Raw genomic sequence first — 23,250 nt, forward strand, 5'->3', positions numbered from 1 at the left:
CTTATCACTCCTCATTTACAGGATCTGACCTCTACTTCTAATTTACTTCCAGTTATCACACTGGACTTTATCCTATTTACCGCATCTGTCCCTAGTTACAGCCGCTCTCCACCAGCATATACGATGGTGTATCACATCCTCCTCTGTGTCCTCCTGCTCTCCTCCCTGCTGCACGGCCTCCTCGCTCTGATCTGAGTTCAGTTAAAGTAACGCCTTTGATTGCATTGATTTTGCTGCGAGGGAATCGATGGGCTGATCCCTGAAACCTCTGGTCGGCTGCTGATTAACTGTGGACCCCCGATGACGCCTCTGAAACCATACACACACACACACACACACACACACACACACACACACACACACACACACACACACACACACACACTCTCTGGCTCCTCGGGCACTGTCTGTAATTAAATGTCTGAAAATGAATCGGGGCCTTGAGGGAATTGTGAAGAAAATGCTCCATCAGACGAGTGGTCGTTGATGCATGAGAGAGCACGCATGTCTGCACACTACATTCTGCACCAATCTGAAGTGCAGACCTCGTCCCTCAGTGGACGTTGCAGGAGAAATGAGTCAGATGGGAAGTTCCAGAAAGTCACTATTTCTGATATAAACAACAACAAACTCCTGCCCTTATTTTGAAGTGGTTGCGGTTTGTTTTACTTTAATTTGTCACCATACACATCTAAAAGCTCAGTGAACTTTTCACTCACATGAAAGCACAATTACTGTCCATCATTTTGTCCCCTAGTTCAAGTTAAATTCAACTTTATTGTCAATTCTGCTATTTAAAGGACATAGACGGGAATCTTGTTTTCTCTCTGATCCCCGGTGTAAACATATAAGTAGACAGAACATATATGCAACAAGTATGCAACATATTAAGTCCTCAAAACATAGTACACAGTACAATATAGCATGCAGTCGTAAGGAACACGATGGACAAGATGAAAGTAGTGCAAAAATGGATTGAGAAATACTACATGGCTAATGTACATCCACAGTATTTAGTAAATAGCAGTTTAAGATGGCAGCAGTTGTAGTTCAAGTATTTAAGTTAATATTTACAGCTGCATTAAAATAGCAGGACTTTGTCAAACATGTTCAAATTTCTTATAAGCAGTCACAAACAAAAAGGCATTTAAAGACATTTTCTTTTACAGTTAAAATGTTTTATTGTATCATCCTTTAAAAATAACATCGGTCGGGCCCAGTTACACCTCAATAAGTACTGATGTGTTTAATACTTTCTTCTGATCCTCTAATTAGATCTTTTTCCCTCATCAGCTTATACCAAACTAAGTACAGTATTACAACTGCCCTGATTTCAAACTCATTTCATTCCAGCCGATGAAACTCATTCATCTAAAGACACAAACTGTCAAAGCGGAGCCAATCATCACAGCAGGACTTCTATCCCACTTTTTTAGGAGCTGTGATTCTCGGGGCTCATATCAAACCACTATTGACTTTTTTACTTTCTTTTTCATGTGGTAATTAAACCACCACCGAAACTTTAGCAAATGCGAGGAGAGTGAAAGAGCTGCAGGGTGGCTGCTAATTGCCTTGCTGCTGCCGCCGAGTCAAACAGGTATTAAAACTTCTTAATTATTGAAGCCTCCTTCTTATTTGCACACTTTACTACAGGGAGGATTGAATTCTATGGTGTTTTGAAGCAGGATGTCTATGACAGGAATGATGTCACAAGCGCAATATGGTCAGTTTTGTCCAAAACCGCTGTGATGCAAACTGCCCTTCGGTGAGAAATACAGCTGAAACTTGACCTTTGTCCGTCCCGTCTCCTGCGTCTCGTAGTCCCTGCTGTCATCTCCTCCACCTGCTCCTGTGTACTGACGGGGGTTACTCGTCTGTGTGGGGAGACAATAGTCAGGTCGTCGTATTGTAGCACAGAGGCAGTAGGTTGTGTTAGTTCATTACTGTGGAATATGAACGGAAAAGATCCAGTCAGGTCTGTTGTCAGACGGCTTCAATTTCATGCTTGAGGCAGCGGCAGAGCCGGGCGTAATTTCCCAGGTGGCGTCTCTCTCTCTCCCTCCCCACACCTCCCTCTGTCTCCTGTGCTCTTTTAGTCTCGTAGAAGTCCAGTGACCCTCCATCATCAACACACACACATTCACACAGATGTTCACAAAGACTTGGTAACAGAGAGATGCACTCATATCGTGTCTGAGCACTCTGAGGTCACTTTGATCTTCTACTTCAGAGTGCGAGTACTCCAATTTGTCTTTACTCTCCAGCTACATGTTCTTTGAATGGAAAGACTTTGCTGCTCTGAGGTGAATTTCACTCACTATGCACAACACACACACACACAGAAGTAAAAATGCACTATAACCTACGCATATGCAAAGCTTTCTAAGTTTCAATCATTGAGTGTTTGTGGTCCGTTGTATCTCCTGTTGTGTGGTAAACTATGTAAATTTTACTATTTTGCACTGAAAAGCAATAGCAAGTCAGTCTCAGCTGTCAATCATGACGTTTCACCCTGTTCTTATTGCATCAAATAGCAAATCAAAACCAAACTTAGCAGAAAAATCAACAGACATCGGTGCGATAAGAACGATGTAAACTGTCTTAAACCGTCTTTGACATCCTGTCGTCCATCTTTACACACAGCCTATGATCAGAATCAAAGGAAACCATTAACGACTATATAATTACATTTTAAACATCCAACCCGGCTTTTTTTCTGCAGCATTACAACAATGTCCCGACATCATACAGCTCCGGCCTGTGTCACCAGCAGAGGACACATGAGAGTGGACGGTCGTTTTGAAAACTAACACAACGCGCTGCTGCTGCTGCGGAAAATGTAAACACAGTTAGATTGAAGCGTTTGAACAAACATGGCTGTTGTTTGTCCGCTGATGATGATGTCGTCCATCATCACCACGGTTCTTAGTCGTCTCCAGATACTGTGTGTGCGTGTGCGTGTGTGTGTGAAATCTTCCTCATGAATAATTGCTGTACAATACTGACAGTTAGTTTAATGTCATCTTAAAAGTTGCTGAGGAAAAAAAACAATACTAAAAGGTCATCTTTCTCTCTCTCTCTCTCTCACTCGCTCTCACTCTTTATCTTTCAAATTTCCCTTGGTGTCCTCCCTCCCTCGCTCGCCCTCCTCTTCCATTGTAAGCCCATCATCATCTCGGGCCTTCATGTGCATTCTTCTGCTTAGCTTGCTGTATCTCACGGCATCTCATTAACCACAAATGTCTTTACCTTGATTTATATCAGCAATAAGTTAAAGTGTATTGATCCCTTAAGGAGGATACAGAATAACATAACCACAACAAAGACGGGATGGAAATACCCCAGACGGTGAAATTCACGGCGTTTTAGCTGCCATATGGTCGTCGTCGTCGTTCTGCATTAATGACATTCACAAAGCTAAACCGAAGAAGCCCTTTGAGAAATACCCAATTCATGGAGAAACTTTAAAAAACAATTATTTATCAGAGCCTTAAAGTGGTCATCAGAGAAAACAAACTCCCATTTGAGAGAATCTCATAGTTTTAATGGTACAGTGCGTTAAATTATCCAGTTCCAGGTGCTTTAGGCAGAGCTTTTTATACAATATAAGATTTATGATTGAATAAAAGCCTGATTCCTTGAAAATAAACGTTGGATTTAGAGTTGATGATACTTTTATAACATCATCCGTTTGCTTCTTTTATTTATCAAGTTAAATTTTACTAAGTTTGGTTTTATTGAACATTGAATTCAATTAATTATAAATAAGAACGCCTCATGTTTTTAGATGTTTTATTTATTTATTGACCCTGACTTTTCTGATACCAGACAACATTGGGACTCTTCCATTGAGAAACAAACGTCTGTTTACAGCGAACACGCTTCCTTGTTTACACTGTGCAGCACGTGGTGATCAAACAGAGGAAACCACCGACGCAGCAACAGCCACCTTGTGATTTTTCTTGGGGTCAATTCCATTCTTCTGTTCAATTAGTGACCTGAGCTTTCAGACGGCTACGATTGATTGTGGGTCAATATGTTGTTGCTCTCAGAGGACGTCTCACGGTGCTGGACCTGCCTGATGGGATTGCTTTTGCTGTAGTGGTTTCCCCATGTTGGTAAACACACAAGTATAAAAATTATCACGTTTCCATTTAGTTTTTCGTTTTTTTCCATTATTTCGCAGTTTGTATGAGCTAAAAATACATTTTTCTTTTTCAGTTTTAGTTTCTCTTCACATTCTCTCTCTTCTAATATAAACTCTAACTGTAACACTGGATAACAGTCGTGGCATCTAAAGGCAAACTTAGACGATAGAACAGGTTTTATTTTAACATTGTATTATTTTTTAAGTGCACAATGTCATAAAAACACATCAAAATGTTCCCCATGAGGCTTGTAGCTGGACTTTAAGTACGGTATGAGTCAATATTCACAATGCAGAGATAAATTATATGAAGCAGAAAAAGCAATGAGACAAATATGCAGCAGTCATCTCTCTGCCAATAGCAGTTATTCTAATGCTGGTCCAACAGATGTTGTAACTGCATGGTGAATTTTAACACGACTTAATGTACCAATTAACCGTAAAGTGCAATAACTGAACAAAATGGAGGCAGCAGGCATCAGAGCCTCTCTTGCAATTGGTCTAAATAGTATCAAACCATTGATTCATGCAGAGAGTTTGTGTTATCAAATATTTTTTCTGTGACCAAATTAATTTGGGAGGGAATTGCTTTTGCTAAACTGAACCACATTTGTTTTTAGAGGCTACTCAAGTTAAACTATTGAATTAAAGTGAGTTACATGACAATAATTTTTGGAAGACAAATCACACCGCCAGTATCTCTTATGATATAATACATTTATATACTATCAGAGCATTCATAAGCATTTAGAGGTGAGCCATGCTCTCGTCATGAGGTCACAGTAAGCTCAGAGTTCGGCCCCCTGCTGTGCACCCTCCTCCATCTCCTTCAATGTCTGACTCCCTTCTCCTGCTGTCCCTCATGATTTAAGATGTGGCACTTGGTATTTTCGATGCCCAATGTCGTCTTCTAAACAACTATTAAGAGGGACCTGTTGGGAGAAAGTGGCAATTTCCTATTAGAGCGCTGGTGTCGCGCTGTATTTCTTCCCCCTACGGCGCTGACAGACCCAGAGTCTAGACCGTGCTAATGGTTCCGCATTTAACAAGCCCCTTCTCTCTCCCTCTCACAGCCTAGAGCTAGAGAGAGTTGTGGAGACACATAAAGCGAAAGTGGGGATGGGGACTTTAATGCAGCAGTTGCTTTTTTTGTAGCCTTCCCCAGATCTGTGCAACAACAAGATCTCTGTATTATTCCTTTTTCGAAGACACAAAACATTTGAATATTTGAACGTTAACGAGAGTTGAAGAAATAGATCCTGATCCACCGCTTCATCCGGATTCAAACCAAAATGTGTGGGTTGTTCCCTGAGCTGATACTGCATTCGTTCTCCAGGTTTAATGGTAATCCAGTAGATGTTGTGTAATGCTGCTAACTAACAGACAGATAAACACACGCTAATGAAAACATGACCTCCTTGGCTGAAGGATCCAAAGAATGGATGGGTGGATGAATGGATGTATATATTATTATTAAGCCTACGACGTAACAAAATGCAATGCTCTCTCTGATCATTTTTTTTGTCTCCTGTCTCTTGGCTTTGATCTCTCTCTCTCCACAATAATTGAAGATCAGCGTTCCAGTGAAAACCACTAATCAACACTAACCTTCATTTAAAATGTAATCTGATATTAACCACATGCGCCCTTTCCCTAAATTGGATTTTCCATCTGAAGGACAAGGGGGATGGAGTTGGTTATTCTGCAACATTGATGTAGCAGAGCAAAACTCAAGAGTCACAGCGTTGATATAACATCTCTTTCCTCTGGATAGTCCGACAAATATTTAAAAAGTCGCTGTGGTAAATTGGCAGATGTCCACACTGGGCTCGTTAAAGCAATACATCTTTTGATGGGGGTTAATGTGGATGGATTTATCATAATTGAAAAATACTGCAAGTATTAAACCAGTGACACGTTTTCACATCTCTCTGTTAAACTCCTCTTTCATCCCATTGGTTTACCTCATTTTCCTTGATCATGTAAAATCATGCTCCAGTTCTCTGTGTGCACTGTGAGGTTAAGCAAAGTACACACACACACTCGTGTATTCTCATATATATATTATTAACCCCTGCTTACATTCAAACAAACACACACTCAGTCATGCATGCACAGCAATCTTTACAGTTATAGCACATGCACATGCAAACACTTGAATTCATGCATGCGTACACACACAATCCATCTCCAAAACTACTCACGTGAATTTATTGTGCACTTGTAGTGAGTGTTCGCTGGATGAAGCGTTCGACTCCTGCACACTGCGAGTCTGCATTACTGTGATTGAACACCACAGATGAAAAGAATTGTCATTGACCTGTGAAGTTAGATTTACATGTCATGTGGGTCGTGTGAGTCCTTTGACTTATTTAACTTTACAACGCATCCTATCCCTCTGGTCACTCTCTAAACCTTGTGGTAGATTGTGCTTTAGGTCGAAAATAGAAAAATCTAATGCATTATACAATCTGCATTAAAGCTGCAAATGAGGATTGTATTCATTATAGTTCTCCTTAGATCTTTTTTGTCTTTTTGATTTTCTATTTAGCCCATTGCAACTTTTCAGAGCTTTAGATGACGTCTTCAAAAGTCCCAATACTATGTTTTCTTCACTTATATTCTCACATTATCTAAAATCCAGGGAATACCCAATTTATATATATTATATATAGATGAAAAACCGCTAGCCAGTTCGCTGGTTTTCTCTGGTACTGGTCCCGTTAATACATTACTTAACCCGTGTACACGATTTACGCCTGAGTTGCGTCAGGAAGATTTTCATCTGCAACAGTGAAGACAACAACTCCCATGATCCCACGCTGCTTTACGACGTCATCAAACTAGATTTTTTGCCATTGATTGAGAGACCCCTAGTGGCTGAACTTACATAATATACATTTAATAATCAGGTAAAGGGAAATAAACAGAGTTTTTTTTTGCATTTCAAAATGTCCCCGTGGAGCCACCACTCAAAAAACCATCCTACTGGGCACATACACAGATACAAAGACAGCGTGACCCCACACCTACCTCAACACACACGACCACTGGCTGGAACAAGGTTAATTAGCGTAGCCATGACAATATGACCCACTACGACTGATCAAACCATTAGAATTGCAAAGTCCTTACAAGCAGAATAATTGGCCGATCCATACATCTCTGCTCTTGCATGAATCATTGATGCATATGAGCTCCTGGCGAGCTCGAGGCTCCCTTTGCCCAATGTCCTTTGTGTATTCTCCTTTATAAAGGTTACAATTGTACGGAATGCACCTCAATCCCCGAAAGAGATTGACTGTGCACCCGCTACAAGCCCTCCACTTATTTGAATTGAAATCTCAGTTTCTCTAATCAAAACTACCTCTCCACATCTCTACAGGCTGTGTTAAGATATAATCCAACACACATCTCTGAATGGATCACAGCGTAACCTGGGGAGATATTCTTGTTAGCGTTAGTGTTCATGGGTGTTGAGTTTGTTGAAATGTTCCAGATCTGAATGAGCAAGTGACCAGATGAGAATTTCCTGTGGAGTGTGTGTGTGCATTTGTTGGCCCTCGGGTCACAAGAAGCCCCAGTTTTGATCAAATTCCGACCCAGTGCTCCTGCCTCCGTCTTTGAGTGTGTCTCCTAGTTTCATCCTCTAATTTCCTTAGTCCCAGTTTGTCCTCGCATTGATATTCTCCCTCCTCTGACCAATATCTGACCCCACTCACATCTCCCTGCATTTTCCCTTTTATGCACTCCCCTCCCTTCTTACCCTTCCGTCTGCATCCTCGACTTCTTTACCCACATTTTATTGAACGTCCATGAAACCAGGTTAATCCTAATGTAGCACAAATTAAATGCATGAGTTTGAAACATGTTAATGGCACCTGCCTGGTGTATATTAAACTGTCAGAAATTATATGGCCAATAATTGGAAGTAGTTTTTATTCAAGCAGTCTGAGCCACACTGGAATGATGTGGTATAGTTGTGTATTGATTCCATGGACGACCCAGCCCTGCTTTTACTACACAGAGTAGCCAAGCGATAAAAGTTTACTGTTCTCGAGCAGGCACTCACCAATTTATGGTGCAACCTCATGGCTGAAACTTGAGTTTAATTATCCTATTTCACAGACGATCAGCTGTTATGGACCCCCGGTTAGTTTGGATTTTACTCATGGTCGGCAACACACGCAAGAAATACCTTCAATAACCTCTATTTGTAGTCACGTCGGAAATTTGCAGAGTTAATAAAAGGGAGGACTAGGATATTTGACACAAAATAGAAACTGGTTTTATGGAAATATAAATGTTTTCAATTTGGCATACGTTTTGCTCTGCTTTGCCGTGCACGTGGAGCCAATTGATATTCACAGCAGCACAGTATTATTCCGCTGATCTGATGTGAGGCATGTTTCTCAGGTGTTTGCATAAAAAGCTTAGTACTTCATCAATCAGTGATGTGCTGTCTGCAGTGCAGGGGGATTCAGTGTACCTTTAAGCGTTTTAAATTCATTCACTATAATCCTTAGCGGTGGTACAGGCTAAATCATCTGTACGCCTCCATTCCCCCCCATTTATCATGTGCCACATTATCACATACACTCCTCCCACGTGCCTTTGTTGAGACATTGTGTCTCACTGTGATAGACAGCGACCCCAGGATGACATATATTACCTCCCAGGCCTCATACACACACCTCATAATAAAAAAAATTATCTTAACATTAGCCTGTGTGGCTACGAGCCTTCTGAATCAATCACCTGGGGGCTGGCTTCCAAGCCAGGCAGGCGGCTGAGCAGTGGACGTGGTGTCGCGCTTCAATCCTCCAATCCACTCCCTCCTTGTGAAGGGAAATTAAGAAGGTAGTTAATCAAAAGTTCATTAGCATACAAGGCCTCGCTCAGTCCACCTCTATACCCTGCTCATAATAGACACTTAAGCAGGACACGTGAGGCGCATAACAAGTCTGTACCACTTCTGGACGCGGCCTTTGAATTACAAGACTGCATCGTCCCTTATGTGCCAAATGAGTTTTCTCACCCCAGGACCAGAAGAACCTATTTAACATCCACTGCACAATTTCCAAAATACTAAGAAGAAGAATGATAGAAAGAAGACTTGTCTTGAAGCAGAGTTTAATGCTGACTAACACAAACACGTTTATTTATTTTTAAAAAAGCAGGAAAATCGACTGTATTGACTTTTCAGTAAACACTCCCTTAGTAACTGCATAAATATCAACAAACAGGACATGAATGCCATATATTCCCTGTAGCCAATGGAAATTCATCTTGTGTCAACTTTCACATGGCAGCACAAACTTTCATTAAGGCAGTGTGCATAAACATTTGAGGGTCAGATGCTTAAAAGAAAAATAATTTCAGTGGTTTGTGAGAACAACTTACTCAAGTGCAAAACATGAAGATATAAGTGAGGTGATTAAGTATTGCATTGGCAAACTAAATGTTTTTCACGTTACAGTATAATGATGAGTCAGCGCTTCCCCTTTTTTTCTCACGTCTCACAATAACATGAGGTGTCTAACTTTGTGTCGTGCGCTGTTCCTTCATTGTAGAGCTGTGTGCGATGCTCTCTGCCTCGCTCTCTCCGGCTTTATCTCTATTTCTCTCCATCAGCAGAACCAGGAGTAATCCTACATCAGTGAGCTGTCAAAACATCCATAAAGTTTTACCATCCTCGCTGGCAGCCCTCATCATGGCCTGGGCTGTAGGTGTACATGTTCCCACAAGGGTCATGCAGTTCTCAGCAGACAGGGAGTGGTCAGTCTTTCCCGTTGCTCTTGAGAGCGAACTCCATGCGGCCATGTACGCACCCCCAGCGCAGCTACTGCCACAGATTCTTCTAATTCAGGGGGAAACATGCATTTGACGCATTTTCTGCACTCACAGCGCCAGTAAACAGCATCCATGTTATAAGAATATTTAACTATTTATGTAACACATTTTATCCTCTGCCTCTTTCTAAGGCAAATTACTGCAAACTTATTGAATAGTCCACAAACGCACCGAAGCCGCCGTGTCCACCAATCACTTTCTTTTACTGCTCGCCACCCAGCAGCTCCACCGGCTAGCATCAGGTCCTCGGCTGTTAGTCGCTGTCGGCCTTGGCAGTGGACAGGCTAGCTGGCTGCTAACAGCCCTGTGTTTGTCTCTGTGCCCCAGGAGTTTTATAGCCCATGAAACATTCATTCAGTGCAAAGTCTGGACAACCATGAATGTAGTTAAATGCCCTGGCAGCTCAGAGAGGGATTTATGGTATTTATAATAATTGAGTTATGCCTTTTAATGTAAACACAACAACATTTATGCACACAAGTAAAAGCTGTAATAGGATCATAACTTGTTACATCGGAATACTTTGTGAAAAGATGCAACCTTTACATACTTCTCTGTGGTAGGAGAGGGGTCAGATAAAGCACTTGACCCCAAATATGTTAAAAGTTGTCCTAACCTCTGCAGTTTACTTTTAAAAAGTCCATTAATACTCATCAGTGCTCACTGAAGGTGACCAACAAAACTTTGACTGCAGCTTCAGTATCAATACCATCACCATCTGGACTGGCAAAGTCAAATTACAAACTTGGGATTTTGTTCTATCCTATTGACTTATTAGTTTATACTTTGTTTTTGACTGTGCAGACATGGGGCCTTGTCTTACACCATATGAATGTATGCGTTTCACTTTAAAGTCAATAGGCAGCTGCTGAACACAGATTTTAATCATCACACATGATTACTTTAGCAATAGGAAGTTGGAAATAGCTTTTTCATATAGTGAGTATTTCCCCTGGGGTGAAAAGCATCTAGTTTATTTTGGCATAATCAACGTCAGTGCAGCCATCTTTTTTTCTTCTCACTCATCTGAATTCAATTCCGTGATTGGCAGCTGATCCGTGACTCCGCCTCCCCGACTCGCAGGCCTCAAATGGTCAGTCAGACAAATTACATCCCTTTAACCCAGCTGTCAATCAGACACTTAGCGGACTGGAGGGGGTTTCTGTGTGCAGGTTTTTATTAGACTGAGAGACTCTCGGTGGTTACCCCTGGATGTGCTGACCCGCACGAAAACATGCTCACTCTTATAAAAGCTAGATAATGTGAAACGTGAGACCAGTGTGATATCGCAGAATCTGCGGGGTGCACATTTAAATTGATTGAATAGTAATGTAGATGTCCTCATGTGAACGCACACCTACAGTGTATGTGAGACCTCCCATTGGTATTCATAATAATCATCACGTAGACAAAAAGAGAATCAAAGACACAAGTGCACACACACACACACACACACACACACACACACACACACACACACACACACACACACACACACAGTCCATTCAGCTCCCCTGGAAGTAATATCCACACTCTGCTGATATGGGGCTTGCTTATTCACTCTCTTAGAGGGGATTTGCAGGAGGCTTTTATTCTTTAAAGGTCAAGGGAAACCTCATTTAGAGGAGACACATTGAAAAGATGCTTTCACAAGAGCCTGATATTCAGCAGCAGGAGGAGGAAGAGTGGTCAGAAGTTAAGAGGGAGGGAGGAAATGACAGGGAAGTGCTCATGCAAAAAGATCGACGCCAGTAAAAGAGAAGAAGACGGAGAGAGAAGAGACAATTAGGAAAATAAAAGGCAAGAAGACGCTTTTTTAGTACCTGGAAACGTTATGTGCACAGTTGGAGGAAATCCAGGCAAAGCTGAAGCTCTCCACAAGGGGCATCGTAAAATCTACAATGTAAAATGGCAGGAACTCATATTTAGTACTGTTTAATATGAGCTGAATAAAAATAAAAAATAGTGAATGAGAACGAAATGGGCAAATCCCAGATGTACTATTGATCTGTGGCTGCCTGACACACACACACAATTGTTTGCCGAGAAGAACGTTTGTGGTCAAAGATGTATAATTGATGGAGTTGAGTTTGACACAGCTCTACAATGTGATCTTGGGTAAGATTCCCAGTGTGTGTGTGTGTGTATGTGTGTGTATTTGTTGTGGGTAATGTTTAAAGTTGATTGATTGAACAGTTGTATTTTTCCTCCCTCTGCGAACCCCCTGGGCTACACATGTTGGAACAATGGCATTTTTTTTTACTGTAATGGGCTTTTACCTAGAGGGACCACTTTCTCTCTCTCTCTCTCACACACACACACACACACACACACACACACACACACACACACACACACACACACTCGATGTGTGAGAAAGTGATTTCCACTCAAAAAAGATTTCTTTATCAAATGTGTTTTCACATGCAGTAAAAATTATTGATTAATAGATCAATTAAGTCTGTAAAACATCACAAGACAAAGACACTTTTACTACATTGACAACCCCAAGATTCATCAATTCATAATAAAAAAAAGAAACATATTTAAGAAGCTGAACCAGATCACTTAAACGATTAATAATCAAAATAGTTGCTGATTAATTTCCTGCTGATTAACCAATCCCTTTATCTCTCTGCTCTAATGTATTTCAGTTTTGCTTTTGTCGTTTCTCTTTTGTTTGCTTGTCCTCAAACAAATGTAAGGATTTTGCCGTTTTTCTCCATTTATACCGTTTTAATCTGAACACTTTTGAGATTTGGACTGTTGGCCAATCTCATCTTTGTTTTGGCTACGGCTCAGGAGGTAAAGCGAGTTGTCCATGAACCACAGGGTTTCCTCAATCCTTCCTCTCCACATGTCCACCTATAAGGTCCCTGGGAGCGACAGAGAACCCAACGTTGCCTCAGATGGTCGGGCCAGTTCCTTGCATGGTAGCTCCCTGCTATTGATGTGTTAATAGAACATTTTCGAGGGTGGCTGTGGCTGAGGAGGTCGAGCGGGTCGTCCACTAACCAGAGGGTCGCTGGTCTCAACATTCTCCCCAAGTCTCCCCCATTCTGTTTGTGGAAGTGTCCTTGGGCAAGATCCTGAACCCCAAATTGCCCCTGACGCCCCTCGCTGTGCCGGCAGTGTGTGAGTGATGTATAATGGCGAAAGTGCTGCACATGCACTGTGTGTGGTGTGTGTGTGTGTGTGTGTGTGTGTGGGTGGGTGTGGGTGGGTGTGGGTGGGTGGGTGGCAAAACTATACTGTGAAGCCCTGATGGATCATCTAGACTAGAAAACGTTATATTAAGCAGTATGTGAAAAACAAGTCATCCAAGTAACTCAAAGATGATGTCTTAGACCATTTTTAAAAACTATTCTGAGCTTTTGCATGCTTAGTGTTGAGTCGGTTAATAAAGAGAATATAAAAATAAGCACATCTAACATGTACATGGATACACACACACACACACACCAAATAATACTCGTCTTTCTTTCACTTTGTGTTTTTTATTCCTGGCTGGTGTGTCTGCTTTACAGTGTTCCTGCTTCTTTGTTCCCCTGTCGCTCTGTGTCCACTTTAATTGCAGGCCTTTGAGGGGGAATCGATTCAAGCAACAAGATAACTAAGTTATCAAACTGTTTCATTGACTGGCTGTCCCTTCTCTCTCCATCTTCTGCCTCCTCCCTGCTTCTTTTCTCATTTTCCTCCCCCTGCCGCTTTATATCCCTCTCTGCTCCTCTGTTTCCCCAACTTCTCTCATTCTCTGTCCATTTTTCTTTCCCTTCCCCCCCCCATCGCTGTCCCTTTCTCCCTCGACTCCTTTCACCCCCGCCCCCCCTCACAACAGGCCGACAGACCTGTCCGCCGGAGAAGTTTGATTGCGGAGGGGCTGCCAGCAAATGTGTTTCGTTGTCATGGCGATGCGATGGAGAGAGGGACTGTGAGAACGGTGCAGACGAGGAGCAGTGCGCCGCAGGTGAGTGTGTGGTGGCGGGGGGGGTGTGAATAGAAAATGCAATGGAACTGTTTCATTGGAACAGTCGACTGTAGATAAAGATGGACGATGCGTCTCCACTTCCTCCCACTGTGCAGACATTACGCCAAAATATTCCAAACACAGGTGCCGCCATCTTGTTCTAGCGATGTCACTGTCGACCAATCAGGAGTCAGTCTCAGCTGTTAATCGTGATGTTTCGCCCCATTTTCAGAGCATGAAATATCTAATTATAACCAAACTTACAGACAAATGTATTTAACACGTATTGACTGACCTTTTTGTTTTGGTCCATGTCCCGTCCACCCACATGGAGGATGCAGGGTTTATGACCTTTACTGCAGCCAGCCACTAGGGGGCGATCCAGAGGATTTGGCTTCACATGGCTGACTTGTCGTCCATCTTTATATTCAGTCAATGCTTTGAGCTCACCTTTGCTTTCATGTCTCTCACTGAGGGCAACAGTCTGGAAAGTTTTCAAACAAGTCGACTCAAGTTCAGAAGTTCGTCTTTCTTTTGTTTTTAATGAAGGACATTAAATTTCAATGTCCTGTATTTGACTGAGAATCTTCACAGAGAGTTTTCTTTTAAAACTCCTCACTGGGTGTCGGCTGCAGAGGAAGAAGAAATGATTTTGCATTAAGTTAAACAATCATTAGTTAATCCAGAGTTCTCAGAGCAGGCGGCTGTTTGTTTACTGCATGTTGTCTCTTTGATTAATTCACAATACAAATTATATGATCATCAGAACTTTTACTCAACTAAAGATGACTGGACTTGTCATTTGTCTTATAGATTTCAATAGCTATTTGTTTTGCAGTTATTAAACTGATGTAAATTCAATATTAGAGTTTATAGAGTTGTAGTAAAGTAGTTTGTGCAAATTGAAGTCGGTGCAAACTCTTCTACCATTAAAAAGTGTGAAAGAAGACGAGAACCGCAAAGAAAAACTAAAGTTGTGATGTCAGAGGTGAGAAGCAGGGAGACGAGGGAAGTAACTTGAGAAACTAAAACTTCCATGTGACAACATTTCTAGAAATGTAGGATTAAGGCACCTCTGTGTTGCTGGATGTGTTTTGACAGATTTTTTTATACCCCGGGGTGATGATGAAGTCTAAGTTTAGATGTAAAATAATACGTTAAAAATACCAAAATTTGGGAGCTGCAGATTTTCCCCCGATATCATAAATGCAAATCAGGCGTAGGAGGTTTTTTTTCCCGTGTACTTTCTAGTGTGTCACCTTTACTGTTGCGCAATCGGGAGTATTTTAAACTCACCGTCACACCTGCTGAAAAGCTGAGATGTTTCATCTCTTCATTTATTTATATATATTTGCTGTGTTATGCGTCTGGAGATGTAAAACATGATTTGGTTATCTCGTCCGTGTTTCTTGGCTGTTTCTTAAAGAGGGAATAAGTGTAAGCAGGTAACTCACTCTGCAGACTGGGAGAGTCGGACCAGTAGTATTTTACAGAAGAGAAACCAGTTATTTATCTTATTTATGAGCGCAATCAGCTGACGACACCGACAGTTGGCTCCATGTTTGTTTTTTATTCTGATGTCACTTTTCAGGTTTGAAGTTATCAAGTTTCTGTAGGTTCTTAAGTCTCGCAACTCAGAAATTGTTTGTTTAAAGTGTGTGTGGTGCTGCGTCTCGCCCTGATTGTCTAATATGTCTATTATGTAATTCAAATATTAATAAGTTAGGTAATGGCTGTGGTGTCCCAAGATTTTTAGGCATTTTACAAACAGTGGGGCTTTGTTTTTGTGAATGAAGTCACAGAATACAGTGTTTTGTCAAGTGCAGGGTGCAGCAGCACACTTTCATCCTCAGAGTTCAAACAGGTTGAAATTAGTAATAATATAAATATATAAATGAGTGTGTAAGAGGTTAGAGTCCTCAGTCCTCGTCTCAGCCAATCGTATTGCTCCTGTCATTCCCCAACACAGAGCTGGAGCTCAGGGTCTCAGTCTCTTCTCCCACACGTGCATGATGATTCTATCTCTGTTCTACTGTCAGAATAAAACATGGCAGTATAAAGGAAAAGCAGAATAAAGTTCAGTCAGATGTCGAATGCTGTATAGTTACTTTTCATTAATCTATTTCAAAAAGGAAGCACACAACGTGTTTCCATCTTGGTTAGAAAGATTAGATGTCAGATTTCAGTGTTTGGCTGAGCAGAAATCATTAACCGCACATTGACAAGGCTTTATAGAAAAGCTCAAACACACTAACATCCACACACACACACACATGTTTGTATAATTACGTACAGTACACACTTTTGTCACGTTTCCCCGCAGCAGGTATCCAAGCTGTAAAAATGGCATTGATTTCCATCTGCGTAAACATCAGGCCCACAGCGTTTATTGATTTTCAACCTGTGACAGACATGCACGCACAAATACACACATGCAAACACAGCAGCTTTTTGGCGTTTATAGATTGCACGTCATATATGCCCTTTGCTCTGTTAGGAAAAAACACTTAAAATGTATATATACAGGGAGTTTCTGGACATATACGTGGGTGACATTAAAAGTTTCAGCCCTTTCACTGGATTACATTTCTGTCTGTGACGTCACTCCGACCACATCACACACAAGCAGCTTTACTCTGCTGCAGGAGCAGGCTGCGGTCTTCACAAGGATAGAACTACACGGCTGTTTGTGAACGTGTGTTAGAGATGCATCTGTTTCCATAATGTTCCCATGATCCGTCAGGCCCTGTGACATCAGTGTATTCTCACACTGAAAGTGATGCACAAACTGGACACACACACTGTTAGATTGCTACTGGATATTAATACATTCTCTCAAATAGGATAATTACTCTTTTTAATTAACAAAGAAGTGTTTGCACTTTTACTCCATTCAATATTATACAAGAAGCAACACAAAATCATACAGATATTGAATATATTGTAAATAACATATTATTGTGGCAAGCTCCCATGCAAATAAGCGACTTGAGACTCCTCCACTATGTAACTGCATGACAGCAGGAGCGATGATTTATTTAACATCTATTACAGCCTGTTTACAGAAACAGTGACGGGACCCTGTCGACAACACCCAGCAGTCGTGGTGGCCACATTTACATTTACAACACAATCTCAACTTAAAACTATCCAGGACACACAAACATAAAACCCACACGCGTCAGAAAATGTACATAACATCACAGAAACAAGGACCAGAACAGCCACATTAATGGTTCAATTTATTTTTAATGTTTTGCTTTCAAACTGTCAAAATATCAAAAGATAACAGAAAAGAGTCAAAGTTGTTTCTCAGAATCAGATCAACAAGACAACTGCAGGAAACCAACATCCTGCGCAACACTAAATATCTCTTGATGGATCACACTTTTTGCTTTAAGAAATATTTATTTATTTACTTGTTTTATTCATCCAGCTTATTTAAAACTTCACATACCAGTGTGATGCCTTAACCTGCGCTGCTGATGCACTGCTCCCATACTGTCTCTCTGATCTCTGTGTCTTTCTTAATGATAAATAGAAACTGGATGAAAATCAACAGTGATTTCACATCACAGGCACCTGTACTTTCATATTCTCTTTAAACTCCTGTGTATTGACCCACAGGACGATCAGAGACCATGTGCTCAGTCCATTCCCTTTCATGTGTCTGACCTGTGTGAGCATCTGCTTCTTAATTAAGCAGAAATAAAGTGGTAAATACAGTTCTGACATATTTCACATGGGGTGTTGATGATCATTGATTTTCTGCCTGAGGCTTTGAGGATGAGTGGATATATATATATATGTGTGTTTGCGTGTCTGTGTGTGATAACCTGTAGTGAGCTGCTTTTGATCTATCATTTAAATCTGATGGTGGTCTTGATGAATATTAAGATGTTCTTTAGGTGCGTGGTTGAATTCCTGTGTTATCTGAGGTCACACGTGAAAGTCCACTTCAACAGACACACACTGGATCCACTCCCTTTTATATCAAAGCTTAAAGCTGGGGTTGGTAATCCAGGAGAAGCTGTGGCAGGACTCGGATGTGCAACAACACTTGTTACTGCCTCACAAAGTAGGTTAGTAGATGATGTTGACAATATCCCGGCTGTGCAAGACAACAAGTAGCCGTGCAACCTGCACAGTGGACAACTTCAAAGAAAACCTCAATGAAAAACATAATGAAATATTAATCATAATGATAAATAATATATATTTATGGTCCAGTTGTCATGAATATAGTTCATTGAGCGATGGGGCGATGGACCCCCTGCAGTGTGTAACACCAGATAATACAGCGTTTGCTTTTAGGGTTTCTATGGAGATGATTGTTGTTTTAAAAGTGTTCCAATTGTGGAACTATTACAAAATTGAAAAGAGAAAAGCAAAACCGCATCAAATTATCTGGAAAAACGTCTCAAACTTCTCATTTTTCAGCTTTCTTCCATCGTCCAAATTGAAATGGTTTTCTTTCTTGAATATAACAATTGAACCAAATGAATCTGATTTGCCTTAATAGCAAAGAATGGCAGGAATCATTCTAAAAAAATCACATTTAGCACAAGATAAAGCACAAAGCTGAGGAAATAAACACTTTCATCAGCACGTGGGTAAGAAAGATGATAAATCAGGCTCATTCATCTAATTCCTCCTCTCCTCCGCTCCGTGTTATTTATTAAAACAGAGGAGGTATAAAGATAAATCAGGCCGACGCTCAGTCTGTGCAGTGTAAAAACCTAATCATGCTGCTGCACTTACATTTATTATTGTTGTAAAATTGATTCTCGACGTTACAGAGAGAGAGATGTAAAAAACAAATGAGCGTCGTGCTCGCAGATCACCAGGCACAGCTTTGTAACAGAGCAGTCTGGTAATGAACAACTGAAATGCTTTACAACATTTCCACCGCACAGCAGCGTACAAGATTATCAGTAATGGAAAGACACAGACACATCAGTGCTCCAGTAAAACAACAGAAATAGTCCCTGAAATAAACAGATCTGCAGATTTTACGCTATTAGTTAAAAAATATATTCTTCATTAAAATGTCTAAAGATTAAAAAATCTATATTATATATACTTTTTATTTGTGTTCTCACATTTCATTTTGGTCGTTTCTTAATTGCATCATATCAGCTTTTCCTGTGGCTTTGTCTCTGCTATAAAGACACGGGATCAGTAAAGTTTAAAGTTTCTCATCTAACATGAATAAAACTGAAATACATTTCCTCATCTGTGAACCCTGAGTCGTGTCAGGTAGACAACAACTCCCATGATCCCACGCTGCTTCACGACGTCACAGAACCACTGTCGTTGTTTTGATTGAAAGACCCCGAGAGGCCGAAGTTACATCGGATTAACGCTGGCGTGTTGATGAACGTTTTCATAATGAACGTCCCGACTCTAACGTTCACTCTGCAGCGTAGAAGGTTTGCATGTTTAATGATGCACCACCCTCGAACACATTAATTCTCTCAGCCAACCCCAGAGAGAAACAACTTTTTGAAACATGCTGTTTTCACCTTCTCCTCAAACTCCTCCTCCTCCTCCACCTCCTGATGCCCTCTCCTCGCCTCCCTCTCCTGTATCTCTCCCGGTGCAGCTACAATTGGAGTACAGCTTGCGTTAATTAGAGATGCTAATTGAGCATATCCAAATGTTGAATAAAACATGCATCCAGGAAGAGGGCTTCTTTATTACATTTAGAGGAGGAAGAAAGTTTACGAGCCTTTAATTTATGTTAATATGAAATCGTGTTTATTCAGGCAAACATCCAAAGCTAGCTGTGTGTACGCATGCGCCAGGGTGTGTGTGTGTGTGTGTGTGTGTGTGTGTGTGTGTGTGTATAAAAGATCATTTGTCATATTTATGTAAAGGAGGTGTCCTCATGAAGGATGGCCTCCCTTTTTTCTTTTGTTGAATACTAATTTTGCTGTTTTTTTTCCCCCCCATGTGTGAAGCTTTAAAACCAAACAATTACCGTTTATATTTTACCTGCTCACCAATCAACTTTTAATCAGAACAAATTGGACTGTGTAGATTAATACGCTGCATGTAAATTAACAGCAGACGCTCACAGGATTAGGTGAGTTCCCCTTCCACCCCCCCTCAGCCTCGTTCCTGTTTATAGAAACACAAATATGTTTGTCAGGGTTGGAATTAAGATCGAGTAAATAAAATCGTCTGGATGCGAGGGAATTCATTTCTCAAAAACGTATTCTTCCTGATGTATGTCTGCATTGGTTAAATATTCTTTCAGCATCTTTACATATCATCTCTTTGTTTTACTTGTATGTGGTCAGTTTTGTTTCTTCTCTCTTTGCAATGTCAGCACTTGCTCCACAGTGGGTGAGGACAGAAAGTGTGTGTGAGGGGGGGCACAAACAGACAGACGGACAGTAGTCAGAGAGGCTCCTGCGAGCCCTCGGGACCTGTTGCTCTTTTCACTTCAGCTGCTGTGTTACATGACAACAAGCTGCTGCGAGATTGATGCCCATGTTCGCTGGTGTTTGATGACAGGGGGGCAGAGGGGGGTAAACTGTGTGTGTGTTTGTGTGTGTTTGTGTGGAATCAGACTGACGGTAGAGAACAAAATGACAAGTCTACAGTGTTCGTACATGAAGTTTGTCAGTAAATTCAATTGCATTTTTTGCACGCACACCATAGTTCATATATAAAGATACACGACATAAGGACAACAAAACTTCATTCCCCCCTGGTTGCTGGCTGCAGTGTTGATTATTAACCCTGTCTCCTCCTTGTTAGGGAGTGGGACATGGAGCAACAAAACTAGTCGACATGTCAAGCAAACGTCATGTTTCCAGCAAGTTCGGTTTTAGTGATGCTCTGAAAAACGAGAGAAACGTCACGATTACCAGCTGAGACTGACTCTCGATTGGTCGAGTTTCAGTGGGACCTCGATACTGCGTCTCCACGCCGCCATCACTACTGCACAGTTTCCAAATGCCACAATACATAACTTCCTGAAGTCCAGCTCGCTGTGGGCTATAGTAAATATAACCTACATTCCATTATTTGATAACAGATCAAATAGGATGAGCAAATGTCCACCCACATAACAAATACAGTAGTACGTGAGTGGATATTTGTGTGTATACGAGAAAACTGCAGAGCGTGTGGTTGTAGTGTTGCGCTCTTCCTCTTTTATCTGGCTTCGCCCACGCTTCCACTAGAAGAAGGTGACTACACAGACAGAGATCGGGAGCCTCTTGTCTCAGAGTTTCTTCCCATTACTTCCCCCTTCATTTATAATCCTTTGACTGCTCTCGCGTTGCGTGCGTAGGTGTAATGCGATGGAGCGCCAGCACACAAACAGGCTCGCTGTGCAGCCGGAGGCGAGTGGACCGACTTCACACTCGAGCACCGGGCCGCTTTCTTGGAGAGCTCTGAGAACATTGCTCATTCCTCTTTCACCCCCAACCTCGTCCTCTCCGCGCTACACTACACACACTTCTGTACATTCAGTATCACATGGAGACGACGGGGAGGGAAAGGATCTGAAGCTGCTTTCATGCCCAGTAAGTTATAGCCGACCAGAGACCCACCATACTTCAGCCTGGTCATGTGGGCTGTTCGTGGTGTTGCGGTACAAATACTTGGAGCAGAAAAAAAGGGGCGAAAACCAACGTTGAAAGTTTAATGTCACTGATTATGGACGATTGATGAAATAATTAAAAACTATTTAATACTAATACTAATCAAATTTAGCTTTACACACTAGAAATTAACAAATATACAGATACAGAATAGCATATGTATGTTTTTAAAGAAGATTTAAGGTAAAATCAGCTCAATTTTCATTATGACACATTTTTAAAAATACTTTAGAGGTGAAAAAATACTTTTCGTCCGCAAGTGGGGGTCACTATGAACAAGTGTGAGGTGAAAATTCTGCAGGATTTCTTTTGAATAATAATAATATTTTATTGGAGCAAGTGCTAAAATGAAAATTGAGCTGACTTTGCCTTTTACACACAGTGGGTCTGTCATGATGAGTCAATCTAAGATGACTATTATATCATTATCATGCTGCAGCCATGGTACAACTGGAGATTGTATGTTTATTGTGGAGATATTATCATCACACTTGATCACAATGACCTATTGTTAGCACGTATTCATAGATTTACCAGTGGACAATTATGTGAGTGGATGCAATTATTATTATATGCTGTGGACAGGCGTACACTATGTTTGTCTGTGTCTCTCTGTGTGTGTGTGTGTGGGGGGGGGGGGCACTGATAAGATTTAGGACTGTGTGGAGTCGTGTGCAGAGCGATGGCCGTGTCACATTTTACATTTAATGGCTAAAACCCTGTGAAATATGGATTGATGAAATGTGACTAACGGCATCCACACGTTATGTCAACGCACACGCCCACATGCATGTGGAGGCACACAAGGACATCCATCACGCTCCACCTGCACACACACACACACACACACACACACACACACACACACACACACACACACACACACACACACACACACACACACACACACACACATACAGACATCCTATCCACTGTGATTGCAGTTCATATTCAACCCTTAACTGCTGTCAGATGGCACATTGATTGAGCTATTGAAATATCCTGGGTATATTCAGCGCCCTGCCTTGTTAGTGTGTGTGTGTGTGTACAGTGTGTGTACAGTGTGTGTCAGTGTGTGAAGTTCCCCACGGCCCAGTCTCATCATGGAGAGAAAGTCTGTCCCTGGTGTTCACCAATCAGGTAACATCGAGTTTGAGTCTCTCTGTGAATTTTGTGTCATTTGTTCCGTCCTCTAAGCTGCCATGTTGCTCGGATCCCTCTGGGTTCGACTGCCACTCTACACTCGGGTCTTATTTTCTTAGTTTGACATGTTGTTACACTTAAGACTCGAACCAGCATGGATGACTACACAGTCTCTGTGTGGAGGAGGAGTGATGGGGTTAAAGCCAGTATTGGCTGTGATTGTTTATTGATTATAATAAATGTACTGCACTGTAGTTATTGGATAGAGATGTGCTAGAGGTTGGTCCGACCGATGTATGGATTAGCCAATAATATCGGCCAATATGAGCCTTTCACAGACACATCAGCGGTTTATGTTTGCCGATATGAAAAGTTTAATTTGACAGAATAAACTATGCACAAAATGTATATTTTACTTGAAAAATATGTTTAGATTAATTCAAGGTCTTTATATTTGGTTTTATATACTTATGTATAATTAAGTTTATGGTAAAACTGTAAAATATCAAGCCTCAGTTACA

At 41.3% G+C, this 23,250-nt stretch overlaps 1 protein-coding gene across 4 annotated transcripts in view; it reads left to right on the forward strand.

Moving 5' to 3' along the window:
- lrp8 (low density lipoprotein receptor-related protein 8, apolipoprotein e receptor) overlaps positions 1 to 23,250 on the forward strand; it is a 156,204-nt gene that overhangs the window by 81,129 nt on the left and 51,825 nt on the right. For all 4 annotated transcript variants that reach the window (XM_035177493.2, XM_035177494.2, XM_035177490.2 and 1 more), the window contains exon 4: positions 13,839 to 13,967. In XM_035177493.2, coding sequence (XP_035033384.2) covers positions 13,839 to 13,967 — 129 coding nt within the window. The remainder of the gene's footprint in view (positions 1 to 13,838; positions 13,968 to 23,250) is intronic.

The sequence above is a fragment of the Hippoglossus stenolepis genome, chromosome 14 (assembly GCF_022539355.2).
Source record: "Hippoglossus stenolepis isolate QCI-W04-F060 chromosome 14, HSTE1.2, whole genome shotgun sequence".
NCBI lineage: Eukaryota > Metazoa > Chordata > Actinopteri > Pleuronectiformes > Pleuronectidae > Hippoglossus > Hippoglossus stenolepis.